The 16,656-nt window shown below is 60.0% G+C and overlaps 1 protein-coding gene across 1 annotated transcript; it reads left to right on the top strand.

Annotated features, from left to right (window-relative positions):
• The first annotated feature begins 303 nt into the window (after positions 1-303).
• On the top strand, positions 304-3,407 carry LOC128916747 (fibrous sheath-interacting protein 2-like). The gene is made up of 5 exons (XM_054218765.1): positions 304-780; positions 922-1,065; positions 1,694-1,855; positions 2,017-2,157; positions 3,396-3,407. The coding sequence occupies exons 1-5, from the start codon at positions 709-711 to the stop codon at positions 3,405-3,407; spliced, it is 531 nt and encodes a 176-aa protein (XP_054074740.1). The 5' UTR covers positions 304-708.
• The last annotated feature ends 13,249 nt before the right edge of the window (positions 3,408-16,656 follow it).

Here is a 16,656-nt window from a genome sequence, read left to right as displayed (position 1 = left end):
AGCCCTTCAGGACCACCAGCGCTCACCCCACGCCTCCACAGCCGGCCCCTCTCTCCCAGGCGTCCTTCTCTCCCGGCTGGCCAAACCAGAGCTCCCTCCTGTCCCCTGCCAGACGGCCAGCGCAGAGAGGGAAGCGCTGGCTGCAAGCAGCTGGATCTGCTCCTGAGCAGCTCGGCTGCCGCTGTGAGCAGCCAGCCCCTCGGACCCTCTGTGCAGCCGCGTCAGCACCAGAAAATACCAGCGGCCAAAGAGGGAAGAGCTCTAAAACGGAAAAGGGGGTAAAGCTGAGCCAAAACCCAGCATCTGTGGTGCGGCAGCTCCTTGCAGTTCCTGCCGGTTGGCGAGGATGCCTGCTTTGCTTCCCCGAATCACAGAGGAGCTGAGGTGGGAAGGGGCCGGTGGAGATGACCTCTCCAAGCTGGGCCAGCAAGAGCGGGTGGACACAGGTCTGTCCAAACGGGCCTGCAGGCAGGTCCCCCCAGGCCGGTGCGCAGCAGCCGGGCGGTGGCATGGCAGCACAGTGATACAACAGGATGACGGCGCGGCGACGCAGTGAGTCACAATGCGGCAACGCGACGACGCAACAATGCGCGAGTGCTCTATATAGCCGCTGGCTGGGGACTGGCGGGGGTGACTACAGCTGGGTGCCTCTGTAGCGAGAGGTGCCAGCGCAAGGTCACAGTTCCAGGAGAAGTCTTGGAAGGAGCCATGGAGCACGGTCTCACTGCTGGCGTCCGAAAGGCAGACGCGCTGGCGAGAGCACTGCAAATGAGGAGAGATGTGAGCAGTGGGCCGATGGAGAGGGCTCAGCCTGGGAGCCTGGGACACGGGGGTTGCTCCGGGGCCTCGGCACGTGCCCTTTTTGCAAGCGCCGTGCGGGAGGCTTCCTGAGCTAGCGCCTGAGTGTCTCTGTCTTCCTAGCTCGGGCACATAAGACAGCACCTGGGAGAAGGCTCCATTGTGCTGAGGGACCCTGAGCTGCTGGTGGACCTCCCGCTCGGGGTGAAGATCCCTGTGGTGCGCGGCTCCAAGCCTGTCTACTGCCGAGCAAAGCTGGGGGAAAAGGTAAGGGCAGTAGGAAGGGGTAGAAAAGCTCTCCCCTTTTACGGGGTCCCCGTCCTTCGGAGAAGTCCTTGTGGCCACCTGCGCTACGGCGGGGGCTGCAGCCCTTCAGTCGGACAGGGCTTGGCAGTCGAGGGAAGCTCCTGGCGCCGTGGTGCCGAGAGAAAGGAGGACGTGCCCATAGCAGAGCTGCACGCTGCCTAGAGCCGGATGGAGAAGAGCGTTGGTGTCAGGCCTTCAAACTCCCTTTGCCTTTCCACAAGGACAGCTTGGCACCTCTGGGGAGCACAAGCCCACTGGTGCCATCAGAGTGAATTGCCAGAGGAGAAGACGTGGCTGTAGGCAACATTTCAGCTGAGCTCCTCACAGGTGCAGCAGTGGGTGCAGCTCTTGCATTCCTACAGCCAGAGGGGATAGCCACCAGACAGGAGGATGTAGGCACAGGGTTTCTCCTCCGTTGGAGGGTCTCCGAAGTAGAGAGATCTTTCCTCGGGGTGGGAAGTAAGCCAGGAATTAGGCTATACCTCGCAGGTTTGGAAATGCCACCCTGTGTGCGTGAGGAGCTCGGGAGTGCGTTCCTCCCTGCTGCTCTCTCCTGGCCCGTTCATACTCTGGAACATTGTTCTTACAGCTTCAACGGCCCTCAGGCTTTTACGACCTGGGAGATCCCCACTGTCGCCTGCTGCGCACGGAGTACAACAGCCTGCACGACCCGTATCTGCAGGACTATCACAACCGCAAAAACAACTTCCAGAGGCTGCGGAGGCAGGGCCTGGTCACCCGTGATGGCAGAGTAGGTTTGGACGTCATGGGGCCGATAGAAGCGGTTCCCTGGGAGCAGGGATGCCCCTCCTGCAGAGGAGCAGCTCCCCTCGGCTGGGCTGGGGCTGTTTCGGGGAAGGCAGTCTGCTGGCTTGACTGTTCTTGGGGGTTTCTCCCCTCCTCTCTCCATAGGTGGTCTGCACTCTGAAGGAGTTCAACGAGTACAGGCAGTACCTGACCACGCTCAAGCTGCGCGCCGAGCAGATGTCCAGGCAAGAAGAGGTAGGCAAAGCCGAGCGTTGGTGGGCACCGGTCAGCGGCACGGTGCCGAGGGCTGGGGCTTCACTTGCTGCCTGCTGGGGAGGCGGTCGGTGCAGAAGAGGGGAGGGCTGTGCTGGGGGGCCAGGCGGTGTGGCGGGGAAAGGACTATGGGGCTCGGAGCTGAGCCTGCGCAGGGTGCTGGGGTGGGCACGGGCAGGAAGGCGACGTGCAGCCACGCAGAGTGCCGAGGGAAGCCCTTCTCTTCTGCCCTCGTCGCACGGCTGAAGCAGAGCCCTGGCCTGTGCCCGCGGGAAGCCTCAGCACGCAGGGCTGCGAGCGCTTGTCCAGGCAACAGCGAGCCACAACCTGGTGTCTCCTCCTCAGGAAAGGCTTCGGCAACACATGACCAAGTTGAAGGATGCCCCCAAACGACCGGGAGCCATCAACACTTCTTGCCTGGGCGAGCGGCTGCTGCAGCCTCGAAGACCAGCTTGCCCACCCCCACACAAGAGCTCCCTGAAATCAGGGCGACGCAGAAGAGCGAAAGCAGATCTGGAGGAAGGCCACATCTTCTCCCAATACGAGTGGGGACGGGAAGGTGCCAAGCTGGCCGGGAGGGTCAGTAGCGATGCTGACTCTGAGACACCTTTAGCCAGCACTTTGAGTGTGAGGACCAGGTCACGTTGCACGGTCGACTCTGCGTCGGAGCGGTTCTGTCAATGTGGGCCTGCCCTGTCCCCCGAACTGAGTTTTGGAAGGCGTGTCACAAAACCACGCGCACCACGAGAGGGAAAGCCGTGCTGTCCCGCTAAGGACGCCCTCCCCTCCATGGGCGCGCAGTGGTCCCGACAGCCCGTCCCTCCAGCAGGTCCCAAGCCCCCTGCCCAGACAGGAGCCCGGCGCAGATCACTGCGTGTAAAGCCTGTCGGAGGCGAGCCCCAGCCGCCCGCCTCAGAAAGGAGGGGGTTCGCGGGAAGGCTTGTGGCCCATGACCTGAGGAGGTGTGCGGCAAGCGAGGTGTAGAGCCCCTGGGCAGCAGACACAGACCTCACCCGCTTGCGTTGCAATAAAGAGTTTACTCCCACGTCTTTGCTTGTGCCTTCCTTCCTTCCGGCCAGGCCATACTGCGTCTGTCTGGGCATCTTCCCTGCAATGTTTTCCCTCCTCTTCCTCCCTCCCACAGCCTGGGTCAGGCGAAGACCCAGCTTTTGTCTCCTTTGGGAAGCTTTGTGGCCGGGCTATCGGAGGGGCTGCTCCAGCTCTGTTGAGCCGGGGTTCTGGCGGTCTTTGTGTCGAGATCCTTTCTCCAGGGCACCGAGTAGGGGGGAACGCTTCTCCCTTGTACCTTTGCTGCTCCTCTTCCACCTGAAGCAGGCCTTTCTCCAGGGCTTCTGTGGCTTCTTCCCACCTGCCTGTGAGGCAGCCCTGCAGAAGAAAGCGAATGTTTAGTCCAGTTCTTCCAGCTGAAGCCCGGCAATGCTCTCCTACGCTCCTACCCTTCGTTTCCTAGCTCTGCTTTAGCCGTGAAGCAGAACAAAAAGCACAGAGCCAGCATTCTTGCCTTCCAAAACGCTGTGTTTCACCCCATTCTATTTCACAGACAGCCCTAAAACGGAACAGGGAGCAAAGCGCTCTCCTGAGAGCCGGGACAAAATGCTCCCCGGCAAGAAAGCACTCCTGCCCCGAACTCCAATCCTGCATTTCTGGGACTGCTGGCTGCTCTGAGAGCGGCAACTGGGCAAAACACGGGCGGGCAAACTCGCAGCGCTTCTTGAAACCCTCCGGGAGCACAATCTTGCTTTCCCCTGCCATGGCTCGGGGAGCTTTTTCGCTCCCGAACGCTACGGCCGCTCTCTTCAGTTCGCGCCCTGCGCACTCACCGCTCCTGCTTCCAGCTGCTGCTCCAGCTCTCGGCAGCGGGTCCGGTACTGCAGGACCTGGGCGCAGACACGGCATGAAGATGAGCGAGTGCAGCCGGGGACGGACCCGGCTCCTCCGGCACCGGCTTTTCTCTCGCTCTCTGCAGCCCGAGCTCAGCCCGCGCCACGGCGCTGCCGCTCCGACACCGAGTCCCTTCGGGACCGGGAAGCTTCGCTTCCCCCGAGCCCGGCCAAGCCCCGGCGAGCGGCTCGGGGGTGACCGCGGACGGGACGGGACGGGACGGGGCGGGACGGGACGGGACGGGGCGGCTCCCGGGGCCTCCCTCCCTCCCTCCCTCCCCCGAGCTCCGGGCTCGGCGCCGTCCCGCCCGCGGCAGCGCAGGGCAGGGCCCGGGCAGGACCCCGCCGGGGCCGCGCCTTCGCCCCCCGAGGGCTCCGCCGCCGAGTCCCGTCCGCGGACGGCGCGGGCACCCCGGCCCGGCCTCGGGGAGCTCCCCCCGGGCAGGCGCCCCCGCTCCTCACCTTCGCCTGCAGCTTCCGCACCAGCACCGCTTGCCGGTGCCGCGCCTCCTGCGAGCTCTGCAGCCGGCGCTGCAGGGAGGCCGGGCCCGGCGCCGCCATGCCCCCGCTCGCCGGCCGGGCTCCGCCGCCTGACGGGCGCCGCCGGGAGCCGCGGGGCGGGAGGGACGGGCTCGCTCGGGGCCGCTCTGCGGCGGCGCTTTCCTGCGGGCTGCGGGGCTGCCGCGGGGGAAGAGGCCGCTCCGGCCGCGGTTCGCTCCGGCCGGCTCCGCTCGGAGACCGTTACCGGCCCCGGCCGACGCTGGGGGCGGGAGCGGGGGGAAACGGTCCCCGCGAGCCGCGTGTCGGGGGGGGGCCCGCGACGGCGGGCGAGAGCCGGGGCCGCGGGGACGGGCCGTCGCCCGGGGAAGGCGGCGGCAGCGCCGGAGCCTCTGCCGGAGGCTGCGGCTTCGGCCCGGGCTGCCGCGGGAGCGGGGGGCCCGGCCCGGGGCGAAACGCCGACGTGCCCGGGGGGAGCTCCCGGACCTTGTCCTCCCCGACGGGCGGCGCGAAGGGCCCGGGCCGCCAGCAGGCAACGGGGAAGCCGGGGCGGGAGGGAAAGCTTCCGAGTTCCAGGGCAACGGGCTCCGGGAATAAAGCGCTATTTCATGGGCTCAGGGGGGAAACACGACAAACGGGGCTCAGTCCCCTTTGCCCCCCGGCCTCGTCTGTCCTGGGAGTAGAGAAAGGCTGCCAAGGGACACCGCAGCGAGAGCACTATCGCCACACTCCCGCGGCAACGGGAGAAATCCTCGTACCTCCCCATCATTCAGCTCTTGCCTTAGTTTAGCCTTTCAGCTTCAACACCAGAAAGTTACATCCAAGTGATGCAAACCAACAAACTCCCTTTATGCTGACGCACAGAACGACGCTGTCTCCCAGAAAAGGTAGTCAGGAGATCAAGTTTTGGAAAGGAGAAGTCAGGACAGTATTCCTGTTAGACTGCAACACTTTGCCAGAATCCTCTCTGGTTTGTATCGAAGAACGAGGGTGAGTCAGAACAGGTAGAAAGGGTAGAGGAGAGGGTCACGTAGCCAAGGGCCACTTCCTACAACTTGTAAGCGATAAGTCAACTACAATATATTTCTCAGGTCTGCATGAACACACACAAAGTACCTGCAGTAAGGGGCAAGGTTAGGCTTCAAGGCTTGAGTCGCCAGAACCTTCCCTGGGGAGAGGCTCTTTCCTCTAACCAGGTCATCCCATTTGTCAGCCCACTGTGATTTAAAGACACAACCAAAGCCAAGTTTGGCCAGAACAGCTGCTTCCTTTCTAGTCTTAAAAGACCATTAACTTGGGAGCTTTATTCCTGAAATGCATCCATGAGCCCTTGTCATAATTTCAGAGGGACTAGGCAAAGATTTGCCCTGCAAAAGTAGCCAGTATAAAAGCAGTCGGACTGATCTGCACGTTTCATAGACTTGCGTGCCTTAAACGTGTTTAAGGTTTAACCTTAAGGTGTTTCAAACACCTTAAAGGTGTTTAAATGCTCGTCAGCTGTCCCTTGTTCCCGTGAAAGCCAAACCAGGCACACAGTGATGGCAGGACGACCAGAGCATCCGCCCAAGAAAGGCAGAAGAGCGCCTTACCGTGTCTCTCGGCCCCTGGAGTCACGCGATTGCCACCTTTATCCCACCGCTGCTTAAACAGGTTGTGCTCTACCTCCAGCTGCTGCTCTCCTGCTCCCTCCATGGCTTCGATGCTCAAATCTGAAAGCAGTGAGCAAGGGAAGTGGTCTGTAAAGGCACAGTCATTATGGCCTGTGGTGGGCTGAGGAAGCATTCAACCCGTGAAAATACAGAATCTTTCAGCCAGGGGGACAAGAATGTGCCAAAGTGAAAGGCTGTGTATGCTTGGGGCCGAGTGTCACCCAGGGAAGAAAACGCACGTTGCAGCAGCCGAAATGCCCCTTCCAAATACGGGGTTGGGTTTGGTGTACAAGAAGGACTGTTTCCAGCTGCCACAGAAAGCGTTACCCTGAAGGGTAATACACTTAAGGCCAAACAAATCCACAAACCAAGCCCCTCCAAGCCCATAACCATCTTCACAAACACCGCTTCAGGAGCACAGCTTAAAACTGGTTGAAAGCTGCCTCCTACCTCAAGCCCCCACCTTCAGCTGTCTGACTCCTTCGCAGCTGTGGTCAGGGATCCCAAAGCTGCTGTTCTGGAGAGGCAGAGACCCAGAAGCTCGATCGGTCTCTGAACCTTTTCTTTTTCCAATACACTCATTTCTCCAAAACCCGGGACAGGCTCTGGGCAGAAATCTCCTTGCAGTGATGTCCTGTTGCTCCTCTGCTTTCTTCAGCGGCAGCTCCAGGGGGGCTATTGGTGGTCTTCCTCCCCCTCACTGTCGAAGGGCAGGTGCGCTGCTGGCTCAGACAGTGACCCAAGGTAGGGAAGGTGGCCTCCGAAAGGCCCCAGCCGGCTTCCGCAGGCTGGCGGCAACATCTCTTTTCTCCTGCCGAGCATTTGAGACATGAACTCTTCTGGCTTCTCAGTCTCTTACACCACCCCGTGGCTCAAACAGTCGGGTGAATCTCACTCCTGTACGGCCCGTCTTCTTCCCGGGTGGTGATCCGTCCACAGCGAGCAGAGGGTGAAAGGAGAGAGGAAGCCGAAGAGAATAAACGATTAATCATACATCGCACAAGCCGATAATCAGAAATTAAAAATCCACATAACAGCATTAGCCTGATACTCAGTAGCCACTTTCCCCATCCGGTGAGTCCCAACCCCCTCAGAATTGGCACTCCATCCGCCAAAGCAGTCCTTGAGCTGCACACTGTAGAATAGTTCCCCAGCCCGGGCAGCGATTTGCTTTGTCTTAGCGCGAGCTTCTTCCGTCGGGGGAGTGGCGTTGTGAACTGTAACACAGCCTTCTTCTTCAGTATGATACCGCAAACTCCATGGTCTTTTAAGAACAGCATATCCAAGGCCAACCTGGTTTGTCATGTCCTTCTAGATACCTGTTGCAATTGAGTGTTCATTTTCCCAAAGGCGTACCGGGCCCAGTTACTTAAAATAGGCATTTGCCATGTAATCTTTTCTAAGACGAATGGGTGTCTTTTAAGGGTTACGTACGGGGTAAATATATTCTCTAGCATCAGAGATGTTTGCATTCCCCAAGTATACTAGTCAGGTGTATCAACTCCATGTACAGCCCATTCAGGTCGAGCCTGGGGCTTATTGTTTTCCCTCCGCTTTCTTTTAGGAGGTGAGGCAAAGTGAAAAATGGAGTTGTGTCCTGTCCCTAAGGAGGGTCCAGTCGTAGGGATTTGGAAGTTGGATGCACCACCCCGAGTCCCACTTGAAATGAGAGTCAAACACAAATTTGTGACTGGCTGTAGTGGGAGTGGGGTGTCTCTGAGGGTGCCAGGGATAATTTAGACATTTCCCAACAGCGTTTCCCGAAGATTTCCGAAGGGCGAACTTTGGCCTGCTTAGGAGCATGGTTGAGAGCGTCCCTTGGAGGACAGTCCAGAAGGGCAAAGGTGCCCAGGAAGGCTGGTCTTACTTCAAGGAGGAACTCCTAAAAGCTCAGGAGAAGGCCATCCCCAAGTCCCAGAAAACAAGCAGACAGGGAAGAAGACCAGCCTGGCTAAATAGAGAGCTTAGGCTGGCCATCAGGGAAAAAAAAATAGAAAGTTTATGATCCTTGGAAAAGGGGGTTGACTACATATGAAAAATAGCAAGATGTAGTGAAGCTATGCAGGGCGAAAATCAGAAGGGCCAAAGCTCAAGCAGAACTCGTCTTGGCCACCACGGTTAAAGAGAACAAGAGGTTCTTTCAGTATATCAATAGCAAAAGGAAGAGTAGGGAAAATGTAGGCCCACTAACGAATGAGATGGGCGCCCTAGTGGTGGAAGACACAGAGAAGGCAGAGCTACCGAATGCCTTCCTGGCTTCGGCCTTCACTGCTAAAGCCGACCCGCATGAATCCCAGGCCCTGGAGGCAAGGGGGAAGGTCTGGAGAGAGGAAGAGTTTTCCCCAGTAGAGGAAGATCAGGTTAGAGACCACTCGGCCAAACTGGACATCCATAAGTCCATGGGCCCTGATGAGATGCACCCGCGAGTGCTGAGAGAGCTGACAGATGTTATTGCTTGGCCACTCTCCATCATCTTTGAAAGGTCATGGAGAAGAGGAGAGGTGCCTGAGGACTGGAGGAAGGCCAATATCACTCCAGTCTTCAAAAAGGGCAGGAAGGAGCACCCAGGGAACTACAGACCAGTTAGTCTCACCTCCGGCCCTGGGAAGGTAATGGAGCGACTCGTTCTGGAGGTCATATCCACGCACGTTCAGGAGCAGGAAGTGATTGGAAGTGGTCAACACAGATTTCCCAAGGGTCAATCATGCTTGACCAACCTCAGAGCCCTCTATGATGTTATAACTGGTTGGCTGGATGAGGGCAGAGCGGCAGATGTCACCTACCTTGGCTTCAGCAAGGCTTTTGACATTGTCTCTCATAACATCCTCCTTCGGAAACTGAGGAAGTGTGGACTAGACGAGGGGACAGTGAGGTGGACTGAGAGCTGGCTGTGTGACAGGAGTCAGAGGGTCGTCATTAATGGAGCAGGGTCGAGCTGGAGGCCTGTAACCAGTGGTGTCCCCCAGGGGTCAATCCTTGGACCAGTATTGTTTAACGTATTCATCAAGGGCCTGGACGAGGGGACAGAGCGTATGATCAGCAAGTTCGCGATGACACCAAAGCGGGTGGGGTGGCTGACACCCCAGAGGGCCGTGCTGCCATCCAGCGTGACCTAGACAGGCTGGAGAGCTGGGCAGAGAAAAAACTAATGAGGTTCAACAAGGACAAGTGTAGGGTCCTGCACCTGGGGAGGAAGAATGTCAGGCACCAGTAGAGGTGAGGGGTGGACCTGCTGGAAAGCAGCTCTGGAGAAAAGGATCTGGGGGTCTTGGTAGACAGTAAATTATCCATGAGCAAGCAATGTGCCCTTGTCGCCAAGGCGGCCAACGGAATTCTGGGCTGCGTAGGGAAGAGTGTGGCCAGCAGGTCGAGGGAGGTCATTCTCCCCCTCTACTCTGCACTGGTGAGGCCACAACTGGAATACTGTGTCCAGTTCTGGGCTCCCCAGTTCAAGAGAGACAGGGAACTGCTGGAGAGAGTCCAGCGTAGGGCAAGAAAGACGATGGAGGCATTGGAGCATCTCCCTTATGAGGAAAGGCTGAGAGAGCTGGGACTCTTTAGCCTGGAGAAGAGAAGGCCGAGGGGAGACCTTATTAATGTTGACAAGTATCTAAAGGGTGGGTTTAAAGAGGATGGAGACAGACTCTTTTCAGTGGTTCCCAGTAACAGGTGATGGGCACAAGGACCCTTGGGGCCTCCCTGTAGGGCTGCCTACATTTTCTGCATTCCTTGTGCAGTGGAAAGGGTCCCCTCCTTGACCTCTCCTGTCAGGGGACACTACACCCAGGAATCAGCAGCTCTCTGCCGTTTGGCAGGACTCGGAGCGAACCCACCTTCTGCAGCCTTAAACCCCTCCCCTGAGCAGCCCGTGGGGGCGAGCAGCCCGTGCAGAGCAGGGTCGGGAGAACTGGACCTGGCGAAGCAAAGCTCCTGCTGCGCTGGTGGATGAGCCTGGGACCCCCGGCTCTGCAGCGCAGTCGGGGCTCTGCCCCTTATCTCAGCCCTTTGCCGGCCAGGGCTGCTGCGCTGGCACCAAAACTCTTCATTCCTGCACCTGTGAGCAAAAAATAAACAAGTCATTTCCCCAGCCAACGGTGAGAGTGCTCACCCCTCCTCCTCCCCCCTCACCTCCTCCTTTCGCCAGTGGGCAGCAACCCCACTCCCGACACCCACCTGGGGGGGATTCTGCATCTCCGGGGCCTCAGCCCAGAGAGAATTTTCATCCCGAGCCAGCCTGTCCCGTGGAGAAGGGGCAATAAAGAGCAGGTCACAGACAACCTCCCATCGGCATTTTGCTGGCAGAAGAATGCAAGCACCAAATAAAGACATTTTCAAAAAATGAGCAGTAGTATGTTTTCCATTCTCCTTGAGCAAAAGAGTTTTGCTGAAGTGTTTTCCCCTTCTGGCAACAACCAAAGTTCCATATTTTGGCTGGGGCAGGCGGCAGGGCTGGGGACCCTCCGCTTGCCTCGGCAGCCCCAGCGGCTCCTCGTCCCGGCTCGCTGAGAGCCCGACCCGCCGCCACCCCCCGCCCCGTCCCGTCCCGGCTGCCCCCCGCCCGCCTCAGCCCTGACACATGCCAGCCAGCGGGGCTGGCACCAAGGAGCGCGTCCCGCAGCCTCCACCCCACCGCTGAGGGCGATGCCTTCCGTCCCAGCCCGCGGGGGGCTCGGCAGCACCTTGGGAAGCCTGACCCACCGGGCACTCGGCCCCCGCCTTGCCCTGGCACCTTTCCTCCGAGCCAAGGCACCGGGGCTTTCCCTCCGTTGCTCCCTGCAGTTCCTCGCAACTCCTTTGCGCTCCCCACAACTCACTGCCGGGCACAAAAAGATGCCCCCAGTCATCCCCGCAAACATTTTATTGCTGACTTCCCACTTGCCCCCCACCTTGCCCCTTCTGCTCGATCGCTCTTTAAGCAGACCTTTCCCCAAACCCGCCCAACACCACCCTCGTTACCCAGCTCATCTGGGATTGTTACAGCTCTGCTGAAGTTAATGCCCTCCCAACACCATCATCTTGGGGCACTCGCTACAAACTCACCAACACCAGGGGTGAGCTCAACTCAAGCCACAAGGAGGAAAGCTCTCGCAGGAAGGGTCTCAGCATGCGGGGGGGAAGGGAGAAGGATGGCTTTGGGCAGCAGGATCCGACTGGAGACCGGGTGCAGGCTGCTCCCTGCAGCGCCTGACCCTGGGACAGCCCGGACACCTGCGAGTCCCTGGCTGAAGCCCCTGTGTCCAGGAGAGCCTTGACAGCCGGGGGGGCACGGACAGCTCGGCTCCGCCAGCCGACACCCACCGGACACACACACACAGCCCCGACCCAGCCACACGGAGAGAGGGGACCCCGCATCGCCCCCCGACTCCGCACCCCAGGCAGCGGCCCCACAGCGCCCCCCGGGCACCCCACAGCCCGACCCCCGCCCGGGCAGCCTCCCCCAGGGCCAGCAGCAGCACGGCAGGGCGCCGCCGCCCGCAACCCCCATGGCCGGCAGCGCTCCCCGACCGCCTCCGCGGGGAGGGCACCACGCCCCGCTAATGGTGCCGCTAATGAGGCGCTAATGAGCCGCGGCTAATGAGGGGGCGGGCGGGGCCGCGGCTCCCGAGCGCCCGGCGGCAGCCCCGTGCCTGCAGCCCCGGCCCCCCGCGGCTCCCCGCATCCCGCACCCCCGGCCCGCACGGCATCGCCCCCCCTCGCCACTCTGCCGGCACCCACGGCTCCCCGCACCCCGACACCCTGCGCCCACGGGCCCCACCGCACCCCTGCACCGGCTCCCTCTCCCCAAAGCCCCCCGCAGCCTGCGCTGCCCCCTCCACGGCTCGCCCCGAGTGGGGACCAGGGGCCGAGGCCGCTGCCAGCAGCAGGAATGCCGGCAGGGTGTAAGAGACGGGCTGGAAATTCCCTGCCGAGGGGCAGAAGGCCCTCCAAGCCTTCAGTGGAATGCCTCAAACGCTCGCAAGGAAATAAATAATGCAGGACCGGCCTTCAAGGAACTGGTAAGGCCAACACTTCTGGCACCTGAAAGCGTGGGAGGACTGTCTTGTGAAGACAGGATTGTTCTGCCACTCGTGTGGTGAGCTCGCTAGTTCTCAGTTCTCCAGGCCATTGCATCCGATAAGTGACCTTTGCATCATTATCCGCGAAATGCATATGAAAGCGCACACCCTGCGTATGCTAATGAGGATTATAGGGATCACGCTAAACACGTAGGACTATGACACTCGTCTCTCCACCCAAACCAAGCTACACCTCACCTGGGAGAAGGGAGAAGCCTGGGACGAGGCTGTCCTCAGCAAGAGGGGTTGGACCATGCTCATTCAGCAAACAGAAAAGGGGAAAATAAGTGCCCCTAAGGGGGAACAAAGAAGAAACAAAAGAAGAAGATAATGCCTGGGAAGATCCTTCCCAAGAAAGAAGATCATACCTGGGAAGATCCCCTGAAAAAGACGCTGGAACCAGGAACGGTGATCTCTTTATCTCTGTCTTTTCCTTTCTCTATCTCTCAGTTTCTCTTTACTCTTACAGCTGTTAAGTAATGACCTTAAGTATGACCTTAAGTACCGCTTGCCATAAGTTGTCCTGTACCTGTTGTTAAGTAACACAGTGCATACCCCACCACTTGCCATAATTTGTCATATACCTAACCAATTATTGTGGACTTGTTAAAACCTATACTAACCGTTTGGGGAAGCTAATAAATATTTCTATATGGACCTTGAGATTTATCTCACCTTAGTGCGCACTGTTGAGAATTTATGAATCTGAAGTCACTTACTCCCCCTCTTTCCTGGGAGTGGGACGTGACACAGGACAAGGAGGGCTTTGCTCCGGGCTTCGGCTCTGGGCACGGCCCTGGGTAAAGCAAGGCAGAACTAGAAGCAAGGACCCGAGCGTGGGGATGTTCAAGGCCTTAAACATCAGCCCCTGCAGCTCCAAAACCTTCTCCCCTGAGCCTTGTACCAGCCATTCCCAAGGATGTCATGGCCCTCGGGTGATCAGTTTGCGTTTTACAGCTCTACAGCCCCATCCTGGCTTGTGCCCCGTCCCTCCCTTTCCTTTCCCTCCAGCAGCAAGGGCAGCAGCAGGTTTCCTGCCTGCTTTGATGGCATCATGGCAGGGGTCGGTCATGGCAGAGTCCGTGCTTGGCTGGGGACCCCTTTGCTCTTGGGGAAACCACTCCCCAGCAGCCCATGAACCCCGCTGGTGCCCAGGGACGTCCCCTCCGTCACCCGCACCCCATCTGTGCACAGGGACCCCCTGCCCCCAGGGCGGCCGTGCCACCACCCCCAGACGCCTCCAGCCCCGCCATCCCCGAGACACTGGAACCACAACTCTGCAAACGCCGCGGGTGCCCAAACAAAGGCAAAGAGAACTTGGGTGTGAAAAACATGAACACAACTCTTTATTAACAACACAACTACCTACAACTACTGACAAAAACCACAAGTAACTATGAAACACAACTATAGAAATACAACAACTATAGAAATACAACAACATAAAAACTATAGAAATATAACAACTATAGAAATACAACTATATACATCTCTTCCTCTTCACAGCTCCAGTACGTTGCCTCGAACTCCCACTGGTCTGCTGCCCCTGGAAGAAAAGCCAGCGGCACGGCCGTTTGGCTAACGAGCAGCGCCTCGCCGAGCAGAGCTGGGGCTTCCCGAGCCGGCTCAGCGGCAGCAGCTGCTTCGGGTCGGGCTTCGCCCTGACGGGCATTCGATGGCCACAGCCCTGGGACACGCTGGGGACAGCGGGACTCTGCCGCCAGCGCTGAGCCCCGCCTGGGCTCGGGCTTACACTTGCCTGTCCCGGCCCTAAGAAACCGCTCCCGGCCCAAAGCGGAGGGGGGCTCAGGGCAGCGCGCTGGGGGCCGTTGTGCCGCCAGCAGGAGGGCAGCGGGCGCCGTGTCCCTGCAGCGGGGACCACCCAGCCCAGCCCCAGCCCCAGCCCCAGCCCCATCCCGGTGGCAGGAGACCCTCCCTCCCTGCGGGCAGTGCATGGGGAGCACGTGCCTGTCCTCCTGATGGCGGGTCCACATCCATCGCCTCCTCCTCCTCCACATCCACCTCCATCTCTTCGATTTCCTCCACCTCCTCGACCTCCATGTCTTCCTCTGTCTTCACACTCCCGGCAGCCTCATCCGAAGCCTCCAGCGCAAGTTCTAACATCCTAAGACAAGAGGCAAGCAGAAAAGTGCATTGGTCCTGCCCTGCCCAGCTGAGTGGACCCGTGGGACAGGGCTCTCCACACCCCTGCCCCTCTCGCCGGCCAGGGAGAGCCGTGGGCACATTCCCAGCAGGAGCTGGCTGGACCTGGGCAGCTCCTTGGCCACCAGCACCCACCAGAGCTGACGCCCCAGCGCCTGCAGCTGGAGGCTCCTGTTCTTCTGCATCTTCATCATTTTCGGGTGGGGCACAGTCTTCTGGATCTGATGGTGCAGAGAGGGCAGGGGTGAGCAGCCCTGCTCCCTGCCCCGCGGGGCCACGGGCACACACCCCGGGGCCCCCACACACAGACCCCGGCCCACGCGTGGTGTGCCTGGGCGCCCAGAAGCTCCTTACTCGGTGCAGGCGGCCTTTGGGCTCGGCGCTGCTCCGCTGGCAGGGCTCAGCTCCCGCGGCTCCAGCCTGGAAAGGGGCAGCGCAGGCACCGGCTCAGGCTCCGGCCAGCACCCGCCTGCTCCCGCCGAGCATCCCTGCGGCACCAGCCCGGGGCAGCCTGGGCTGTGTGTGGGGACGTGTCCCCCCGCGCAGGGATGCTGCACCCCAGCAGGGCATGAGCAGCCCAGAAGGGCTTCTGCCAGCCCCTGGCCTTGCAGGGGTGGGGGGAGAGGGCGAGCCAAGCTGCCGGCCCCCCCACCACTGCGGGGTGCCCAGCTCTGGGGAGTGGGGCCATACCTCTGCCAGCGCAAGCGTCTTCTTTCCCTGGGCTTTCATGATGCCACCGAGATGGCAGCACACAGACGAGGAATGAGGTGTCGGGAGAAGTGCACAGGGGAAGGGCTGGGTTCTGGGTCCGAGGCACCAGGAGCAGGGCAGAAGGGCTGCGTGGGCAGTAGGTGAGCAGGGCTGAGTTGTGCCCGTCGCCGGGCACTGGCAGTTGCAGATGGAACACGGGCCATGGCAACGGGAGCCCCAGTGACAACTGCGCAGTGGGGATGGGGACGAGCCCCCTTAAAGCGGGGGGCAGCTTTATACATACATACGTGCCCCCCAAAGTTAAGAATCCCAACACATTACACTTCATCCCTGTCTTCAGCGGCTCTTCCTAACCACCCCCTCCTCCCTGGCAGTCACACACACCCCTCCGGAACGTTCTTCTCCAGCTATTTCCTGCAGGAGCTGATGTTCACCTCACATCTCATGGCCATCCCTGGCTGGTCTCTGCTCTCGCTCTGCATCTGTACAGCACGCGGTGCTCACCAGTGCCCAGGGACCTTTCTCCAGTGACCAGCACACCAGTTGAGACCATGGTGTGTGGCAGGGCTACCCGGGCTGCTTGTGCCCCCTCCAGCTCTAAGGCAGGAAGAGCATTGCCCATCTCTGCCACGGCAGCAGATGGAGTTACGACAGCCCTTGACAGTCCTGGTGGGTTATTGCCAGGGCAGGAATGCTCACAGCAGCTGGTGGAAGCCCGTTTGTCGGCTCTTTAAGCAGTTGGGTTTGCCCAGGGCATTGCAGGCTGTCTGTGGGACGCGGGGGCAAGTGGTGCCCGTCCTTCCCAAAGAGGTCTGGACGGATGGAAATGCCAAGGAAAAACCCAGCCCGTCCTCACGTGCAAGTGCCAGCCCAGGCTCCAGGCAGCGCCCTGCAGGCCTTTGAGCCGCCCACCCCTCACCCTCCTCCATTCCTTACGCTCTCATCGTACAACAGCTCTTACGGGTTTGGAGGTGAGCAGCCATAACATAGACCCAAAGGCAAAGCCCCACAGCAAACCCGGCTACAACTCCGAAAAGCAATCGACAGCTCCCGCTGACACCAAGAGGGTCATGGCAGTCTGTGGGCAGGGCTGGAGCCTTTCCTGCTGGTGGCACCTGAGCCAAGGCAGCTCCTCGAGAGCACCCAGCTCTGCTGGGACGGGCCATGCCCTCTGCGTGGGCTCTGACGACGCTGGGACCCTCGGAGGCCGGGCAGCGCAGGGGCAGGTGAGCAGCCCTTGCCCACGGCTGCAGCATCGGGAATTCCCAGGGCCTGGGCAGGTCCCTTCCAGCGCAGCCCAAGGCCGTTTGCGCTGGCACAGCTGGAGGGAGACCCCGGCTCCTGCTTTCCGGGTCGTGTCATATTCCTTCTCATACAGCCAGCTGTCAGAGTCTCTCCTAGTTGTTGGAAATCCCTTGGGTCTTATTGAGCCAAGGGACGATGTTCCAAATTCTGTCCCACCAACGATATTTTCACCAGTCCCAGACCCTTGTTTTCTCTGACTTGGGATCTGAAGCACGCTAGCGTTGATACTCCTGGTAAGGACACAGACCA

The sequence above is a fragment of the Rissa tridactyla genome, chromosome 12, assembly GCF_028500815.1.
Source record: "Rissa tridactyla isolate bRisTri1 chromosome 12, bRisTri1.patW.cur.20221130, whole genome shotgun sequence".
Taxonomy (NCBI): domain Eukaryota; kingdom Metazoa; phylum Chordata; class Aves; order Charadriiformes; family Laridae; genus Rissa; species Rissa tridactyla.
This window is presented reverse-complemented; position numbering and strand designations above follow the sequence as displayed.